Genomic DNA, 20,718 nt, shown 5'->3' with positions numbered 1-20,718 from the left:
CTTACTGAAAAAGTGCTCTTGCTAAGATTTCTGGTGACCTGATTGCCAACTGCATGAATCATTTCCAATTTTTATCTTGTTTGACCCTCTTTGGCACTTGACATTATTGATAGTCCCTTTGTTTAAAAACTCAGTTCTCTTCATTTCTGTGACACCATTGGCTTCTAATTTTTTTTCTTTGCTCCTTTTACTGTCTTATTTGTGACCTTTTTCTTAAATGCTAGTGTTATCCCATTTGGTTTATTTTTTTGTCGCACTCTTTGAACTTGTTCAGTATTGTTGTATTGAGCATTCCCTTTCCTTTGCAGGAAACCCTGGTGGCATAGTGGTTAAGAGCTACGGCTGCTAACCAAAACGTCAGCAGTTCAGATCCACCAGATGCTCATTGGAAGCTCTATGGGGCAGTTCTGTGCTGTCCCATAGGGTCGTTATGAGTTGGAATCAACTTGATGGCAGTTGGTTTGTTTTTTTTTTCCCTTACGTGCCTTATTACACACCCAAATCTTTACATTTTATTTTGGACACAGTAGAACCCACACTAACTACTTATTGACTATTTAGATTTGGGTGTTCCGCAGGCATTTCAAACTCAGAATAGCCCAAACTGGTTTTTGACTACCCAAACCTACTCTTTTTCCCCATATTTTAAATTTTTTTAATGGCATCATGATTACTCATGCCAGAAACACTCTGCACATCCAGTAATTAAAATCTGTGTTTAAACCTCTCGGAGAGATTTCTTGACTCTTACTTATGATCCATCTGCATTTCTAAATTCATTTTTTTTTTTATTAAATGCAGAAACTACAGTTGTGAGTAAAACACAATTCTTGCTTTCATGGGGCAGTTCTAGTGGGAGAAATAGACACTAATCAGATAGACATGTAGCTACTAAGAGGTATGTGGTGTTGTGAGAATGTAAACTAAGGGACTTTGATCTTGTCAGGGAAGGCTGTCACAATTGAGCTAAGATTCCCAACATGAAAAAAGTTGCCTACGTGAGGAAAAGAAAATGCAATAGGAACGTGTCCAAAGATCCTGTGGCAGGAGGGAATATGAAACATTTACAAGATTAAAAGAAATCAGCATGGCAGTGGTGGAAGTAGCCAAGAGGAGTGTGGTGCGTTGTAGTAGGTCAAGTTAGGAGTTTTATTTTTATTATGGCCACTGGAGGATTTTAAGTGGGGGGATATTAAAGGTAGTGGGATTGGAGTGACAATCACATTTGCATTTACAAAAATATAATTCTGGAAGTAAGATTAAAGGGGAGAAGATCAGTTAGGTGGCTACTCCAGGCAAGAGGTGACTGCTTGGACTGAGGTGTGATGGTATTGGAGATGAAAAAACGTTAGAAGGTAGGTGAGTGGAACTCCTGTCCAGAGAGAAGGCAGTATCATGATGTCGCTTAGATTTCTGGCTTGTGTAACGGGAGGAATGGTGGTACTATTCAGGGAGCTCAGAAAACACTGGAGGGCTGGGTGAGGACTAGATGTATTTTATTTGGGAGGTGTGTGGGACAGGCTAGGAAGAAGGCCATGATCTCATTAGGTATGTTAGACATGTTTAGTTCATTAGCTATGTTTAGGGCCTGTCAAGACATTAATGAGATGTCAAGTAGGCATTTGGTTATATGGGTGTGTTACTCAAGGAGAGGTCTAGGCTTTGGATGGTTTTCTTATTTCAGGGGAATATTATCTACCTTTACTAGTCACCAAACTGGTCTCCCTATCTCCAGCATCAGCTGTCTTCAGCCTTTTCTCCAAAAAATGCGGATCTGGTGTTGCTCCCTTGGTTAAAGAGCCTGTAGTGTTTATCCATTTGGACGTACTTGAAAACGTCCAGAATCCGCTGCTTACCTCTTCAGCCTCAGTTCCTACCATTTCTCTTCTAAGTATAGCTTTGGTTGTGTTAAACCGTTTCCTCAAACACTTCAAGTTGTTGCAAGACTTTGCACGTGCAGTGCTCAGAGTATTCTTTATATCTGTCAGGTAGTCTCCAGTTCAAGAATCACTTCCCCTGTGAAGTCTGTGTTTCTCCCGGTCCAAGCTGATCACGGCTTTCTTCATGCCATTGTTTTATAACACTTGCCACATTATATAGTATTTGTTTACTTTTTTTTTTTTTTCATAGTGACCCTGTAAGATAGAGTTGAACTGCCCCTGGCATAGAGTGGTTCCCCAGTAAACACTAAATTGATTGAATTAATGATAAGGCTCAGGATTTCTTCTGTAGTTCCCATGTTTTCATTCTTCGGCTTACCTGTTGGATTTTTCATCTACCTTGGCCAGCTAGTTGTGTTTTCAAAATTTTATAGTTCCAGAAAAAGGGCATTGGGGTATTTTGTAAAGAGCTGACTAACAGTAGGTAAATTGTCTTATCTTTGTGCGCCGGCGTTTTCACCTGTAAAGTGAGAGGAAGGAATAGGTGATTTCTTGGGTACTATTCTGGCCCTAAAGGTTTGTGATTATCTGACAGCTGAGTATAAAAAGAAAATGCAGATTTTTTCTGTGTAGTGGAAATAATATGGATAAGAAATTGGGAAAACTTGATTGAGTTTACGTTTTTCAAAGTTTGATACTCTGTGTTTGTCTTAATAATTTTGTTGTCGATTTACTCTTTTTGTTGTTGTTAGGTGCTGTCGAGTCGGTCCCGACTCACAGCAACCCTGTGTGAACGACAGAACGAAACACTGCCCGGTCCTGTGCCATCCTCACACTAGTTGTTACGCTTGAGCCCGTGTTGTTGCAGCCACCGTGTCACTCTGTCGTGTTAAGGATTTTACTCATTGAAGGATTTACTAGTAGTACCTTATTACAGCGAGACTATACCTAGTTACAGTGAAACGGACATCGTGTTTGGTAAAGTGGAAGGTCAGCAGAAATGAAGGAAACCCTCCATGAGATGCATTGACACAACGGCAGCAACAGTGGGCCCAAACATAGCAACTGTTGTGAGGATGGAACAGGGCCTGGCAATGTTTTGTTCTGTTCACCATTAACAAAAACAGTTACCCTTTAAATTTCCCCCAGACCTTTCTTGAGCACGCAGAGATTGTCTGTGAGGAGAGCCTGCTGGAGGCATCTTTTTATATTACCGTAGTAATCTCCTGACCTCTCTCTTTGTATCTTAACTTGACAGACTATTCAGCGAAGTCTTACTATCTCCCAGAGGAGATTGGGGAATCTTGCTTTCCTTCTACCATGAAAAGTTGTTTTGAAAGAAAATTAAGAATGGGCTTTCTGTGTGACTCATATTACTTAGTAAAGTATTTTAAACTTTTTATTTTAAGAATTTTCAAAAATTCATGGAAAGGAGATAATGAACCTCCATATGCCTAAATTTAGGACTTTCAATGTACTTATTTAGTGTTTATTAAGATTTTACCATATTTGCTTAGATATTGTAACATTTCATTCTAAGTATTTGAGCTTGCATTTCTAACAGAAATAAAAAGGAGTGTTTACATAATCAGGATACCATCATGACTTAATAAAACCAAAAGTAATTGTGTAATATCATCTAATATTTAGTCTCCTGGGATTTTTCCAAATTGAACTCGTGTTTTTCAGTTGGTTTGTTCAGTCCGTGTGTTGTGTTTGATTGTCGTGTATCTAACTCCCCTCCCTACAAACACACACACACACACCACGTGCCATTGGAGGGATCGTGGCTCGTGGCAGCCCCGTGTGTGGCAGAGTAGAAGTGCACCCCATCGGGTTCTCAAAACGGTGACCTTAAGGAGGTGGGTCACCAGGCCTTTCTTGAGAGGTGCGTGTAGGTAGGTTCAAAGTGCCAGCCTTTGGGTTTGTAGCTGAGTGCTTAACCTTTGTGCCACCCAGGGACCCTGTCATCTGTCTAGGTCTTCATTGAGCAGTGCCTCCCCCACCTCTTTTTAATCACTGATTTCTTGAAAAGACCATGTCAGTTGTCTGGTAGAGTGTCTCATAATCTAGATATGTATGATACGTATTTCCGGTAAATTCAAGATTAAATCTAATAAAATATTCAATTTTCTTATGCAGTCTGAAATCTTTTTTATTATAAGGCTAGGTACATAAAGATAAATAGAAAACAGATTTAATTTATAGCCATTTTGTAACAGTTGACAAGTGAAATGGAAGTATATAAAGATTAATACAAAAGCATCTTGACCTGAAAGTAAATCTGGTTTTTAACAATCCTGTAATAGTTCACAAATCATAACTGTACAGAAATTTAAGTTTCATTGAGCATCAGTCGATTGTCCCTTGTGAGAAGTATGGTAGATTTGTTTTGAGGTACCTGTTCTGTCCACAGTTTACTTCTCCAAGAATAGCCCCTTTCCACAGATTATAGTAAAGAGGCAGGTAGGTCTGAGCAGCCATATTAGTTCATAGGATCCCTCTTCTCTCCCGAGACAGTGCTGATTGGTTCAGTAATGGGTATATCCTGATGCCTAGCCGTAAACACAGCTATAGTTAGATGGTGTTACTCACTAGACCCTTAGGAGACAGTGACTGATTGGGGCCATATGCAAGCGGAAGCAACCAGGGATTAGTTTCTCTTGAATGCAGCCCTGTCCTGAGGTCAGCTGTACTTCATTTTCTGTTACTAAGATTGCTTACTTGTAACTCCTAAGTAAGATTTTGTTCTTCATTAAAAAAATTTTTTTTTTCTTAAACAAGATTGGTTTTTATAACTTCTGAAAATACTTTAAACCTTATGATTTTGTAACACATATTTCAATTTATTTAAAAAAAAACTAGACCAGTGTCGTAAATTTTTATAAAAGAAACATCCACATAGATAGCATTTTTGATGATCGCATACGGTTGTGTCATTAATATATCATGGTTTGCTTAGCTGGTTTTCTCTGGTATTTGGGATGTTCTCTGTAACTAGAGTTATTAACATTTGGTATTTTTTCGAAATTCAGGTTTTTATATGAATGAAAAGTTATGTGTATTTCAACCATTTAAGGATCTGATCAGATACAATTAATGTTTTTGAAAAGATAGGTTAATAAAGAAATAACTGATAATACAGCGAAACCTGTGAGAGTTGGAACTCAGTGGGACTGCCTTGTTTCTCCAGGTCTCCCAAGTTTTCTGCCTTTGAAGGGTGCAGCCTTGCCACTTTTTTATCGCTGCTAGTGGTAAATACTTGAGTTAACGTTGCCTTGACAGGTTTCCACCTTATACAGGTTTTGGCTTTCACAGGTTTTACTGTGTCAGGGGCTGTAAATGTATCAGTTTGCAATTTAATCTGACAGACTTCTTCCTCGTGGCCTAAGTTATGGCAACCCTTTATTTTGTAGCTCGCTTTCTCTTTTTTTTGCTTTTATTTTAGTACTTGGGTAATACGGCATGAATTGAGTGATTGCCATACTTTTAAAAGTATAGGGTACCTTTGAATCTGAAGTGTGTTTACTGTTTAGTCTGTTTTCCCATGCAAAAAAATTTTTACAATTCAGTGACATTAATTACATTCACCATATTGTGCTGCAGTTACCACCATTCACCTCCAAAAGTTTTATATCACCCCTACAGAAACTTGGTACCCCTTCAGCAATAACCTCCTTTCTTTCTTCCCCGCAGCCTGTTGACCACTAATAACTTTTTGTTCTATGCATTTTCCTATTCCAGACTTCTCTTATAAGTGGAATCATACAATATTTTCCTTTTTGTCTGATTTATTTCAGTGAACGTAATGTTTTTAAGCTTTTGTATTTTTTTTAGTTAATATTGTGATCATTTTGTCGTGTTATAAATATTTCGCCTCTAACAAAAGCTTTAGATCTATGAATGATGCTAAAAGGTTTATTTCAAGTTCATCCAAAATGTCTATTAACTCTTGTCCTACCTATCTAGTATTTAAAAGTTAATCTATTCAGGTATAACCATACTTTAACAATAATCTAAAAGTACTTTTACCTTTTTCTGTTTTAATAAAGATGTTAAGTATTAAGTAGCATGCACATTTAATGTTCAGTCTTCAACATAAACATTGATTGATCTTTTTCAAATACTTTTTTCCTTTCTTACACTAATACTTACATAATTTATTCTATTGTTGAGAATATAGACAGCAGAACATGTGCCATTTCAACAGTTTCTACATGTATAATTCAGTGACATTGGTTATATTCTTTAAGTCGTGCAGCCATTCTCGCCTTCCATTTCTGAGTTATTCCTTCCTCATTATCGTAAACTTACTGCCCCATAACTTTCCTGTCTAATCTTCTGGGTTGTTGTTGTCAATTTGATCCCATAAAGATAAGTCTTAATAGAGCATAGTGCTCAAGGCAGACATTCTTTACTAGTTAAGCTAAACTGTTGTTTGGTTTTAAGACTTCAGGGGATATTTTTGGTTTAAAGATTATTCCAGGGCAATAGTTTCAGGGGTGTATCCAACCTCCATGGCTCTGCAAAGTCTGGAGTCCATGAAAATTTGAAATTCTGTTTGCATTTTCCAGCTTTTGATAAGTAGTCTTTTCATTCTTTGATCAAATTGTTCAGTAATGGTAGCTGGGCTAGCAGTGGTAGCTCTGCTGGCCTCATGGCATAAGGAAAAAGCCAAGCCAAACCAAACCCATGGCCGTCGAGTTGATTCCGACTCATGTTGACCCTGGGAAGCAGTTATTTATGGAGGCAATTGGCCACCTGTTCCATATCCTGTTCTGACTCTCTTCCTTCTGTAACTTCAGGCGAATAAAGGCCAATTGTTCCTTGGGTGGCTCCTTGTAAGCTTTTAAGACTATGTATTTTTTTTTTAAGGAGCTAGGAGGTAGAAGTACTAGACACCATATTAGGCCAGTTAACTGAGGTGTGTCCTATGAAAGTATGGTCCTAAACCTCCAACCCAGAAATCAAATCCCATGAAGTGTTTGGTTGTACATGAACAAGCCTCATCAGCTACTCTTTTTTTTTTTTTTTTTATCATTGTTGTATCTATGACACAACTTTTGCCATTTCACCTTTTTAAAGGTATACAGCTTATTGATGGCAGTTACAATAATTGGCTGTGCAGCCCATTCCTTAAGGTAATATTTCTGTCCCCATTAACTCCCCCTTTATTACTCCCTCCCACCAAATAAACTTTGTTCTCTGTACCTTTGTCTTTTTATATAAATGAGTGCATGCAGTATTTGTCCTTTTGTGATTGACTTTTTTCACTTAGCATAATGTCTTCCAGCTCCATCTATATTGTAGCATGTATCAAAACTGCATTTTTCTATTGGCTGAGTAGTGTTCCATGGTATGGTATGTACCATACTTTATCTGTTCATTTGTTGATGGATATTTAGGTTGTTTGCACCTTTTGGGTATTGTAAATAGTGCTGCAGTGAACATTGGTGTCCAAGTCTTGGTAAAGTCTTTTGATGAACAAAAGTTTTTAATTTTATGAGATTCCATTTATTTTGTCTTTTGCTCTTTGTGCTTTTGTTATAATATAATTCATTGCTAAAAGCTAGGCTCAATAGCATTGTCTCTGTATTTTCTTCTGTTTACAGTTAGGTCCTTCATCCGTTTTGAATGTTTCTGTGTCTGGTGTGAGGCATGGATCCCGTTTCATTTTTCTGCATGTGGAAATCTAAGTTTTTCAGCACCATTTATTGAAGAGACTCTTCTTTTTTCAAATACTTTTTTTTTTATATATGCTTACATATTATTTTTCTTTACAAGATTATGTTAAGTGAAAGGATATATAACATGTATAAATTTTGCATATTAAAATGTTCCTCTTCTGTGTAAGGACTTGATTCTCTTGCCCTTGTTTTCAGGATTTTGCCACCAGAATTGTTTAGCTTATGCATCAAAATGTAATAAAAAGTATTCCTAAAATGTTTAAAGTAAGTATATACAAAATGTCAAAAAGAGTGTGATAGTTTATGATTGAATTGTTATCGCCCATCTTTACAATAGAGTAGAAGACCTTTAATTAAGGCAGTGAGTATGTAAAATCAATTATAATGCCACATAATTTTAGAGCTGAGAGGAGCCTTACAGATCATTTTATCAAATAAATTCTAAAATGAAGGGGGTTAAACCAGCTCCTTGGAGAGGTTCAGCGATTTGCCCAGGGTTGATCACCTAGTTAATGATTTCTAATTCAGCACACTACATTGTCTTTTTTTTAGTCATAGTAAAATATCAACAACAGTAACTGGTTCCCCTTCCACTGAAAGCCTTCACAAGGAATGAAGAGAATAATTGTTTTGGCGTTCGACCGAGGTGCTTTTTCATGTGAAAGCGATGGAGAGCATTTAACTGTATGGCCAGAAAAATACTGTGCTGTTAGGAGATGGCACAAAGGAAATGAAAGATATGGTCCTTGCCTGTTAGTAACTTCTATGACATTAAAGCCCTTAGAGTTAGAAAACTCTCCTTTTTTAAACACTCAGACACTGCTGTATTAAGACGATCTTGGCAATTCTTCATGATACATTCTGAAATAGTTGGTTATATAAAATAGATTAGCAGGGACAGTGAAGCGCAGAGTAAGTAATTAAAGCTTTTTTTAAACACAGAGGTTTAATAACAAAGTCTGAATTTTGGTTTGATCTCGGAATCCATAGTAACTGTGTTAGTAAAACCTCCTTATGATGGCATTATTTTTAGCACTTTAATAGCTAAATCTTCTTGAGTGGGCCTTAGACATATTTTCTTTTTCTAGAAAGTGGTATACTGTGTTTATTTGCACAACGTTATTCAGTATGTTCTATGCCAGGCATTATTCTAGCTGTTGAGTGAGAATAGAGCTGTAAACAAAACAGAGACTCAGACTTCATGGAGCTTATATTCAAGTCTGAGATTTTAATGTGTTTGAACAAAATGCGTAAGATAGATAAGATAGATAAATTGAGGTAGTCTTAATTTTAAAAATTTGTAATGAAATATTCTAGGGCTTTCTTGGATATAAAATGTTTTAAATGTTTCTTGGTGTTGGTACTTACTTCAGAAAATGTTCAGCATTAACCGCTGGGACTAGGAGAGATACAGTATCCATTAAAATATGATCATATATTACTGATTCGACTGCATTTTCTTGCTTTAATGCTATAGCTACCTAGAATGCTTACGAATTAGGAAATAAACACAGCTAGTTAATTTGCATAAAATGCATATCGAAATAATTCCAGAAGCTCAGGATATGTGTATGTCTACACACATTCATACATATATACATTTTTTATTGTATTAAGTACAGGCATACCTCATTTTATTGTGTTTTGCTTTATTAACTTTCACAGATAAACTGTGTTTTTTACAAACTGAAGGTTTGTGGCAACCCTGCTTCGAGCAGGCCTGTTGGTGCCATTTTTCCAACAGCATGTGCTCACTTCGTGTCTCTGTCACGTTTTGATAATTCTCGCAGTATTTCAAACTTTTTCATTCTTATTCTATCCATTATGGTAATCTGTGATCAGTGATTGTAATCGTTTTGATGAGCCACGAACTGCACCCATATGTGGTCGGAACTTAATAAATGTTGTATATGTTCTGACTGCCCCACCGACCAGCTGTTCAGCTGTTTCCCGGTCTTGCTCCCTCCTTGGGCCTCCCTATTCCCTAAGGCATGACAATATTGAAATTAGGCCCCTTAATAGCCCTACAGTGGCCTCTATTCAAGTGAAAGAAGAGTTGCAAGTCTCTCACTTAAAATCAAAAGCTAGAAATGATGAAGCTTAGTGAGGAAGGCATGTGGAAAGCCGAGCTAGGCCAAAGGCTAGGCCTCTTGGGCCAAAGAGTTAGCCAAATTATGAATGCGAAGGAGAAGTTCTTGAAGGAAATTAAAGATGCTACTCCAGTGAACACACAAATGATAACAAAGCGGAAACAGCCTTCTTGCTGATATGGAGAAAGTTTTAGTAGTAGCCATAACATTCCCTCAAGCCAAAGCCTAATCCAGAGCAAGGCCCTAACTCTATTCAATTCTCTGAAGGCTGAGAGGGGAGGAAGCTGCAGAAGAAAAGTTTGAAGTTAGCAGAGGTTGGTTCATGAGGTTTAAGAAGCCGTCTCCATAGCATGGAAGTGCCAGGGAAGCGGCAAGTGCTGCTGTAGAAGCTGCGGCAGGGTATCCGGGAGATCCAGCTGACGGGTGGAGGCGGACACACTCAACAACGGATTTCCAGTGTGGACGAAGAAGATGCCTTATGTTGGAAGACGACGCCATCCAGGACTTCAATAGCTAGAGAGGAGAAGTCAGTGCCTGGCTGCACAGGACAGGCTCTCTCGTTAGGGCCTAATGCAGCTAGTGATTTTCCCTCGAAGCCAATGCTCATTTTACCATTCTGAAAATCCTAGGAATCTTAAGAATTATGATAAGTCAGCTCTACCCGTGCCCTATAAATGGATCAACAAAGTCTGGATGACAGCACATGTGTTTACAACATAGTTTACTGAGTATTTTGAGCTCACTGTTGAGACCTGCTGCTCAGAAAAAGAAAATTCCTTTCAAAATACTACTGCTCATTGACAGTGCTCCTGGTCACCCAAGAGCTCTGATGGAGATGTACAAGGAGATTAATGTTGTTTTCATGCCTCCTAACACAACATCCATTCTGCAGCGCGTGGATCAAGGAGTAATTTTGGCTGTTTAAGAAATGCATTTTGTAAGGCTCTAGCTGCCATAGGCAGAGATTCCTCTGATGGATCTGGGCAAAGTAAATTAAAAACCGTCTGGAAAGGTTTCACCATTCTAGACGCCGTTACGAACATTCGTGATTTGTGGGAGGAGGTCAAAATATCAGCATTAACATGAGTTTGGAAGAAGTTGATTCCTACCCCCATGGATGACTTTGATGACTTCAGTGGAGAGAGTAACTGCAGATGTGGTAGAAACAGCCAGAGAACAAGAATTAGAAGTGGAGCCTGAAGGTGTGACTGGATTGCTGCAATCTCATGATAAAACTTCAGCAGATGAGGAGTTAGATCTTATGGATGAGCAAACAAGTGAAATGAAGATGCTGTGAACATTGTTGAGATGACAAAGAATTTAGACTGTTACATAAACTTGGCTGATAAAGCAGAGGCAAGGTTTGAGAGGATTGACTCCAATTTTGAAAAAAGTTCTATTGTTGGTAAAATGGTATGAAACAGCATAGCGTGCCGCAGAGAAGTCTTTCGTAAGAGGAAGAGTCAGTTAATGCAGCAAACTTCATTGTTGTCTTAAAAAAAAAACGAAAAACCCTATTGTCGTCAAGCCGATTCTGACTCATAGTGACGCTGTAGGAAGGAGTAGAACTGCCCCATAGGATTTCCAAGGAGTGGCTGGTGATTTCAAACTGCCAACCCTTTGGTTAGCAGCCTAACTCTTAACTACTCTGCTACCAGGGCTCCGTTGTTGTCTTATATTTAAAAATTGCCACAGCCACCCCCAGTCTTCAGCTACCACCGCTCGGATCAGTCAGCAGCCATCAACATCGAGGTAAGACCTCCACCAGCAAAAAGTATTACTACTCACTGAAGACTCAGATGATGGTTAGCATTTTTTAGCAATAAAGTATTTTTAATTAAGGTATGTCATTGTTTTTTAGACATAATGCTTTTGCACACTTAATAGGCTACATACAGTGTAAACATAACATATGCATTGGGAAACCAAAAAATCGTGTGGCTCGCTTTGTTGTTCCCTTTATTACAGAACTGAACCCACAGTATCTCCGACGTCTGCCTGTATACAGGTATCACAAAACATTTGCCATTCCGACATTTTCCACGTGTGCACTCAGTGACACTGAGTTCATCAGGTTGTGCAGCTGTCACCGCTGCCTGTCTCCAGATTCTTCCATCATCTCTAGCAGAACTCCAGTGCCCGCTATCTGTTGCTTTTTGGTTGTATGCATTGGAGTAGGTGTTTTACTTCTCTGAGATGGAGTTGCCTTGTCTGTAAAATGAGGATGATGATAAAAGTATCTGCCTTACGGGGTTGTTATGAAATTAAATGCGTAGGTCACGCAGAGCTCTTGGTGTGTGGTTGCATGCCCAGTAAGTGCTTGTCATTATTAAAAAAAACTTCTGTTATTGCTATTTTTACTGTTAGTGCTGCTATTGCTAATACTATTACTGTGGAAATCCTTAGTAGTTAATGTATATGCTATACAGAATATATTTCATATGCATGATTATTTTCAGTTAATATAATGTGACACCGTTAGTAACATAACCCTTAACTGTTTAATCAGTGGTACTTCTGTTCATTTGCTAAAACCTGTAGAAACTTAATTGAAGTAGTCATCTGCATTGCTAGAGCTACATTAATTTATTGCAGGTGAGCATCCAGCTTTCCTCTTTAGGATTTTTACTTTTTCTACTTCAATAAAGAAAGAAGTATGTTGATGGAGTAAAACTTTAATGGTTGGAATAAATGATTTATGAAGACCTTGAGTCAGCATTTGGAACAAACATTTATACTTCTGATTTTTTTTTTTTCATTGTTGCATGTTGATTAAATGAAACCAACCATACTTCAACGCAAATATGTATTGAGGAGTTACTCTGACTTAAGGTCTGTGTTAATTACTGCATTTCATTCAGAGATGAGTTGAATGTTTCTTCTCAAGGAGCTTAGAATCTAGTTGGGTGAGATAAGACATGCGTAAATAATAATTAATGGAAAGTGAACAGTGCCACGAGAAGAGGTATAGATTATGTGCCATGGGAGTTGTATATTCAGCCATGTTCTTGCTGGTCAGATATTTATTCTTCAGTTCATTGCACTTCTGCTGTGACTCATCCAGAGTTCACTCACCCTGTATTTCGTAGTCAAGAACTCGGAAAGACCTGTCAAGAACTGTGAAGGGTTTGGAATTTTAGCCTGCTAACCATTTTATGGGAGCCCTGGTGGCACAGTGTTTAAGAGCTACTGCTGCTAACCAAAAGGTGGGTGGTTTGAATCCACCAGCTGCTCCTTGGAAACCCGATGGGGCAGTTCTACTTTGTCTTATAGGGTTGCTATGAGTTGCAATTGGCTCCATGGCAGCAGGTTTTGGTTTTTACAATTTTTGTGGGTACTAGAAGAAGACATGAGACTCCTGGGTTAGAAACAAAAGACTTTTATTATTCACAGCACTGCAAGCAGCATGAACTTCATATTGGTGTTGATTTCCCTTGACCCCTGAAGTTCCATGAGGGTACGCACAGAGGAGTTCAGGTGGATGCTGTACATGTAGTGGGGAAGAGCCCTGAGCTTAGGGAGCCTGAATACAGATAGTCCCTGATGTATGATGGGCTTCTGTTCCTGACGACTCCGTTGTAAGTCTGTCTGATGTAAGTCGAGTACCTCATTTAAAAAGATTTTTTTTTCAATATTATTGCCTGTATTATCAATATCTTCATAAATTTGGTCTATATTTGTTTTTGGCAGTTGGCACGAGAACGATAACATCAGCAAATTGTGTACTGCAACGTCGTATGCAGTACATATTTTTAACGATAAGGTGAAAAAACAGTCATAAGTGCTGTTTGTCGTAACTTGAATACATCATAAATCGGGGACTACCTGTGTTTTATAATGACTGCATGGAAACCTGCCTGACCTTTGTTCCTGGAGAGAACCCTTATCTTTTTTGTAAACAAAAACCAAACCTGTTGCCAACAAATTGATTCAAACTCATAGTGACGCCACAGGACAGAGTAGAACTGCCCTGTAGGGTTTCCAGGGAGCGGCTGGTGGCTTTGAACTGACAACCTTTTAATTAGCAGCCAATCTCTTAACCACTGCACCACCAGGGCTCCATGTGTTTATTATACTGGTCAGTAAGTAAATTTGCCCTCTCCTCAGGATAGAGACATTATCTTCCAAGGCTGTTCACCATTTAATTCAACCTTGAAAAGATGGCCTGGTGTAAAAGCAGGCCAGTGGCTCTGCTCACAAAATGTGTGGAAATGCTGGGGGCCCACAGAGAATTGTCTCCCTACTGGTCTCAGTAGCTAGCCTAAATGGGTGTCTCAGAGTTGATAAATTAATGCTCATGAATATTTCTGATCTCTCACCTCCTCTACTTTGCCTGTTTATCTATAATCTCTAAGACCTTTTCTATTACTGAAATACTCCGTACTGTATACTACTGCTTATCCTGAATTAAACTTTGCAACTGACCTCAGCTTTGCATTTCAAGAAAACATTATCAGTGATTCACATAAAAATATGGATAGATGATAACTATTAATTTTTTGTTTAGTCAGTGGTTCCACTGACTGTATTTAGCTTAGTGGCGTTCCTTTTAAGATTGGGAAGTTTGGAGACTAAGTGTCCTACTATTTAGGAGAAAATCATTCCTCTGAAGTTAGAATTTTAGATACATAGCATGGATATAAAGGGTATTTCATGCTGGGAAAACAAAGGAGACAGGCCAGTCCACTGGGGACTTCCTTCTGGGTCACCTGTCCTAAACATTTCCAGTATATTTGAAATCTCAGTTTCCAAATTTTTTAGCCCATGCATCAAAATGCCATAAAAAATATTCCTAAAATGTTTATTGTTGTTAGTAGGTGCCATAGAGTCGATTTCCACCCAATGACCCTATCTGACAGTAGAACTGCCCTGTGGGGTTTTCTAGGCTATAATTTTTTTTTTAATTTTTTATTGTGCTTTAAGTAAAACTTTACAAATCAGGTCAGTCTCTCATACAAAAATTTAAACACCGTGCTGTATGGTCCTAATTGCTCTCCCCCTAATAAGACAACACACTCCTTCCCTCCACTCTCTCTCTTCGTGTCCATTCCAGCAGCTTCTGACCCCTTCTGCCCTCCCATCTCCTCTCCAGACAGGAGATGCCAACATAATCTCAAGGGTCTACTTGATCCAAGAAGCTCACTCTTCACCAGTATCATTTTCTATCCCATAGTCCAGTCCAATCCCTGTCTGAAGAGTTGGCTTTGGGAATGGTTCCTGTCTTGGGCTCACAGAAGGTCTGGGGACCATGACCACTGGGGTCCTTCTAGTCTCAGTCAGACCATTAAGTCTGGTCTTTTTACGAGAATTTGGGGTCTGCATCCCACTGCTCTCCTGCTCCCTCAGGGGTTCTCTGTTGTGTTCCCTGTCAGGGTAGTCATTGGTTATAGCTGGGCACCGTCCAGCTCTTCCGGTCTCTGGCTTATGTGGCCCTTTCTTTCTCTTGGGCCCATATTTTCCTTCTGTCTTTGGTGTTCTTCATTCTCCTTTGCACCAGGTGGGTTGAGATCGGTTGCCGCATCTTAGGCGGCGGCTTGCTAGTGCGTAAGACCGCAGACGCCACTCTCTGAAAGTAAGATTTAGAATGTTATCTTAGCAGATTTTATTATTAGGCTATAATTTTTCTAGGAGCAAATTGCCAGGTTTTTCTACTGTGGAGCCACTGGGTGGGTTCACACCGCCAGCCTTTCTCTTAGCAGCTGAGTGCTCAACCATTACACTGCCAAGACTCCTTCCTAAAATTTTTAAGGTAAATGTGTACGAAATGTCAAAAAAATGTCGTGATAGTTTAGGACTGAATGTTATTTTCCATCTTTACTATAGGGTAGAAGACCTTCTTTAATTAAGGCAGTAAATAAAATCAATCATAATGTCACATAATTATGCCCAAATGCTTTTTCCTTAACTAGGGTAAATTTATGTGTAACGCAGCGTTTGCCAAATCAGTATTGTTTATATGTACACTTCAGTGACTGTGTTGATCACATTGTGCAACCGTCACCCCTGTTCACCTCCAAAACTTTCCATCACCCTCAACAGAAGCTCAGTGTCCCCTGCCCAGACTTTTTTACAAAGGGGCCACATTTGTATGTTAGGTTTCTGTCTGGTCCTAAGAATCTGGGGCTAGGAATAGGATTTTGGTTTACTGGTAATGACAGGGAAACCCTGGTAGTATAGTAGGTAAGAGCTATGGCTGTTAACCAAAAGGCCAGCGTTCAGATCTACCAGGCGCTCCTTGGAAACCGTATGGGGCAGTTCTACTCTGTCCTGTAGGGTTGCTATGAGTCGGAATTGACTCGATGGCAATGGGTTTGGTTTTTTTTTTGGTAATGACAGTTGGAGTGGAGTTAGGATACAGTACTTAGTGGCAGGAAATGTTACAGCTCTTGAAGAGGAGACTAAAGGGGAAGCCATGTAATTGAGTTATTTTGATTGTAGGCCCCCCTCCCCCAATAAAAGAGTACAGATAAATGTAATCTGTACTGTGTGGGATTTTCTTTATATAAAATATTATTATACGTGAACAATGAAATTTCTTCTCTGGCATACGAAGTATGTATTAGCGTTCGGCAGTGACTGTAGTTGGTGAATATTAAACTTCACTTTCAGATAATCTCGAAATGGAGTGTTCTACCAGTTGTTTTCTAAATGTTAAACTAAGTGTTCATATTGGGCAAATGTCAGGATTTTCCTCATTCACAGGGGATTAAAGTTTAAACGTACTCAAAACAGGAGTAGTTATTTCCTATCAGATTGCTTTAAATGTTCTTTTTCCCTTCAAACTGCTTTTCCTTGTGTTTTTCAGTTTTTTAAATTACATCAAGGATCAGCTTTTTTTCCAACTTTGGTTGGTTTGCAATAAAGGAAAAATGTGTTCAGTTCAAAAAAAAGTATTAAAAATACCCATGTAATTACCACCCCGTACAAGAAATAGAAGGTTGCCAGCAGCTCAAAAACCCTCCTTCTGCCCTTTCCCAGTTACTACCTCCTTCTTCCCCTGCAAAACTAACCACTACTGACCTCTGTGGTCACCTCTTTCTTGTTTTTCTTAATAGTTTTACCACCTAAGATTATGAAGGATAAACTTTGAATTAGTAAGGCAGGAGATTGTTAGTGTAATCCAGTGGTTCTTAAAGGAGAAATAAAAAGGAAGCAAGTTCATAATGAAATAGACATTTTAATATGTGATGTTTGAGCATGACTATACTAGAGGACATAAAGAAGTAGTCAACTGCCTGTACCTCCTTATAATATGTTTGGACAAGAGTTTCCTGAATATCGTTGACCTTTTTTCAACATTTCGAAGTGAGGGCAAAATAAGAATATAATCTGTGTAGATAGAATCCTATGAGTGTGGCACCTACAAATGCCTGTCGACAAGATACATATATGTATTGTGTTGGTGATTCAAGTACGGTGAGTAGCGGTGCTGTTGGTAGGATAAAAAAAAAATCTGAAATGGTAAACTCACCTTTTAAAATTTTAAACAAAAGATAATAAATTTTTTGTTTTATACAATAGTTGCAGTCCTGGAAAACTCATGTGTATTAAAACTATGGAAAATTGTGTTTAAATGTAAAATGAAGCTAGGTACCAGGCTCAAATAATTATAAAGAAATTTTTCACCAGTATGAATTTCTGAAAGGATATTCTAAAATTTGCCAGGATGGGTACATAATTGTATGGCTCTGTCCTGGCATTGGAAACCCTGGTGGTGTAGTGGTTAAGTGCTACTGCTGCTAACCACGAGGTCAGCAGTTCGAATCCGCCAGGCTCTCCTTGGAGACTCTGCCGGGCAGCTCTCCTCTATCCTGTAGGGCCGCTATGAGTCGGAATCAACTCGATGGCAGTGGGGGTTTTTTTTTTTTTTTTTTTTTTTTTTTGCTCTAGCATTGCCTCCTTTCTCCCTCAATAGTAGCACCATTCAGTCATGATGCTCAACAAAAACTCCCTGTCTGTAAAGGGCAGTAGCAGCTGGATTATTTAGCATTGTCTTTAAAAAACCCAACCAACCCAGTTAGCCCTTTTAATAACTTGCGTAACTTCTCTTTTCCTCTGTCTTGAGGATCTGTAAAGGTGGATTTTATCAGGTCTTTTTAACCAGAAGGCTTCAGGGAGTTTATGATACAACCCTCCCCCCAACTTCCTTACATCACCCGTACCCCACCAAAAATTCGAGGGTTTAATGTTTGTGATATGTACCTATGTGTGTTTTTCTGGGGTTAGGATGTAGCTTCCATCAGATTCTTGAAGGGTTCTGTGACCCACAAAAATGGACCAGCTGTTTCTTCCCAAGGTCTCTTTTAAAAGCTATGAAGTCTGGTTATTGTTATGGTAATGGTCACTAGTACTTGCTAATTTTCCATTTTAACCAGGAAAATGGGCTCAGACTCTTGAACTGTCTGCAGGGAGCAACCCTCATTGAAAGACTTGGTTAGAGGGCACATGGAGGAGAAAATCTCAAATTCATTTGTTAGGTGGGTTTATTAATAGGTCATTTTACACTTTAAACATAAGGTTAGCACGTCCATTAAGAAATTCGTTTTAATTGGTGGATTTTTTCTTTTGGCATGTTATCTTCATCTTCAAATAGTTTCCATTTGTATGTCTAGAAAGACCACAATATATTGTTGGAGATTATAAGCTCTGCTGGGTTATATCATAAATTTTAGATACTATTTCAGAAGTCATACAACTCTTCTGGAGTTTATTGATGAAAATTGATACGTGGTCATTTTATTAAAAGTCAGTTTTGAAAAAATGAGTTATTTTGCCTTGTATTGGATAATTGATGTTTTCCTCTAAAATTGAAAAGAATTAAAAAAAAAAAAGGTTATGAAAACATAGGGTTGTTCAAAATTAAAGTTTTGTGTACTGTTTTCTTTTGTCATGTTTTAAGAAGAAATTGAATTTTTGTTTTAATCCATGGTTTTTTGGGTTTAGTTGAAATAATCCTGTAAAAATGTGTACATATTTTCAATGGTCTCTAGTATCGATGGGCTTTGAGAATGTTAAAAAAAAGAAATCTTTGTCTTTAAGACTCCTAGTTTTATCAGTTGTTCACAATGCTTCTCCAACCATTTTGTGATTCACTTAGCAAAATAGATCAGAATTTTCTCCTTTACTCTCAGATGCCATGTATGTGGTGGAGCTGGTCAAAAACGTCAGCAGTTGAAGCAGCACAGGGTTTAAGATAATCTACAAATTGGATGATTAACTTGACTGTATAGTTAAAACAAGCTGTTCAGAAGAGTGTACTGTATGTATATGTTTTTAAACCCACGTATACCTGTTGCCTTAGGTGGTTATTTTCCACCAAAATGCTTTCTTTCCTGTAACTGGTGCTCAGCCTTTACGTGCATCCTTGTAATTTTCCCTTACCTCTGTCTCCCTCTCATCCCAGTTATGCATCTTTATTTCTTAGAAATTATTTTACAACTCACAAACTTTTAAGCATAGGATAAAATTATTTCATTTCTTAAGACATGAGCTAACTGTGTTTTAATTGCCTTGCCTTTGTCAAGTCTGTAGACAAAGGTCTTTTCTTCCAGTTGTTAACATTCGGCAGATCTGTTTGGTTTCATCTCCTGCGTTCTACCTGATGCCTCTTTGTTTGACTGTATTTTTTGTTCCCCTCCAAGGTTTTGTCTCAGATAATTTTCCAATATTCAACAAAACGGGAAACTTTATCTGGGCTAGGTAGTTGGACAGTGGCTGCAACTATGGGCTCAAACATAGCAATGACTGTGAAGATGGCGCAGGACCAGGTAGCGTTTCGTTCTGTTGTGCATAGGATTGCTGTGAGTTGGAACTGACTCTTTGGCACCTAACAACAACAGTTGGTAGAAGAAATTTTCTCTGAACTTCCATGATAGAAATAAAGTTTTGAAGGACATGGTTATTCTTGTTTAAGAAGAGGTATTTTAAAGATTGCCTTTATAGTAGCTGTTGGTGATTTCAGCCATCTAACTTGAAATAAAAAATGTAACTCAAAACTGAGTGTTTTTAGAACCATTTAAAATTGCTTTTGCAATATTAGAAGTATATGATTATTGTTCCCCAGTGATTGGCACATGTTTGCAGTTTCTGTTCTGTCTCCAAATTAACAGGTATTCATTTAGTTTATAAATTAATCTGTGAAACGTGTCTATAGCATTTTCTTCAGCCAAGGGCAAAATTACAGTAATTTTTTCCTCCTTCAGAAAACAAACAAAAAAAAGAATATGCTGGTTTAATGCTTACTTGATTTAGGCAGGACTGGATCATCTTTTCAGCCTCTTTATTTTGCAACTTTATGTTTTTTGGATGCAGAACCAAAGCTTAAAAACTTTGCATCTGGGACATGTGGCACAGTGCACATAATAAACACTTCACAGATATGTGAATGAGTGAATGACTGACTCAGACTTAGCTGAGGTGAAACAAGGGCACTGTTGTCATTGGTATAGTGTCTTCTTGTTCCAGGTGTTTGCAGTTTGCCTAGTGAAGTGAATGTGAAGGTGGTCACTGGTTTGCAAACCACTGGGAAACCCCATATTGTCAGCAGTGCAGTAAAAGCCTATTGTAATAATACAATTGTAAATTGGTTTCATAGATTCAGACTTTTAAAAAGCCCTTTTTGGTTAGAAATAGTACATGTTCACTGTATATGTTTTGTAATACATGGTAAAGAATGAAGAAAGTAAAACTCGTTTGTAATGAGAAAAGCATTGTTAACCCTTTGGTGTATTTATGCATATAGACTTAAATACATACTTTAAATGAAATTGGGATTATATACATTCAGTTTTGAATTCTCTTATTTTTAAAATTGCGAATACAGTTAAATGTCTTTTTAATTTTTAAACCTTACAGGCCCCTTCACAGATGTAGTCACTACAAATCTTAAATTGAGAAATCCATCGGATAGAAAAGTGTGTTTCAAAGTGAAGACTACAGCTCCTCGCCGGTACTGTGTGAGGCCCAACAGTGGAATTATCGACCCAGGGTTGACTGTGACTGTTTCAGGTAGCAAATCACTTTCTGAGTTTTGAATTTTAACATTTTATGATTTTGTTTAAT

The 20,718-nt window shown here is 38.2% G+C and overlaps 1 protein-coding gene across 2 annotated transcripts in view; it reads left to right on the top strand.

The window, feature by feature from the left end:
• The window catches only part of VAPA (VAMP associated protein A), a 51,627-nt gene that overhangs the window by 7,126 nt on the left and 23,783 nt on the right, over positions 1-20,718 (top strand). For both annotated transcript variants that reach the window (XM_049900309.1, XM_049900308.1), the window contains exon 2: positions 20,512-20,664. In XM_049900309.1, coding sequence (XP_049756266.1) covers positions 20,512-20,664 — 153 coding nt within the window. The remainder of the gene's footprint in view (positions 1-20,511; positions 20,665-20,718) is intronic.

This window comes from Elephas maximus, chromosome 11 (assembly GCF_024166365.1).
Source record: "Elephas maximus indicus isolate mEleMax1 chromosome 11, mEleMax1 primary haplotype, whole genome shotgun sequence".
Lineage (NCBI taxonomy): Eukaryota > Metazoa > Chordata > Mammalia > Proboscidea > Elephantidae > Elephas > Elephas maximus.
Note: the sequence above shows the minus strand (reverse complement) of the source record. Positions and strands in the feature narration are given on the sequence as shown.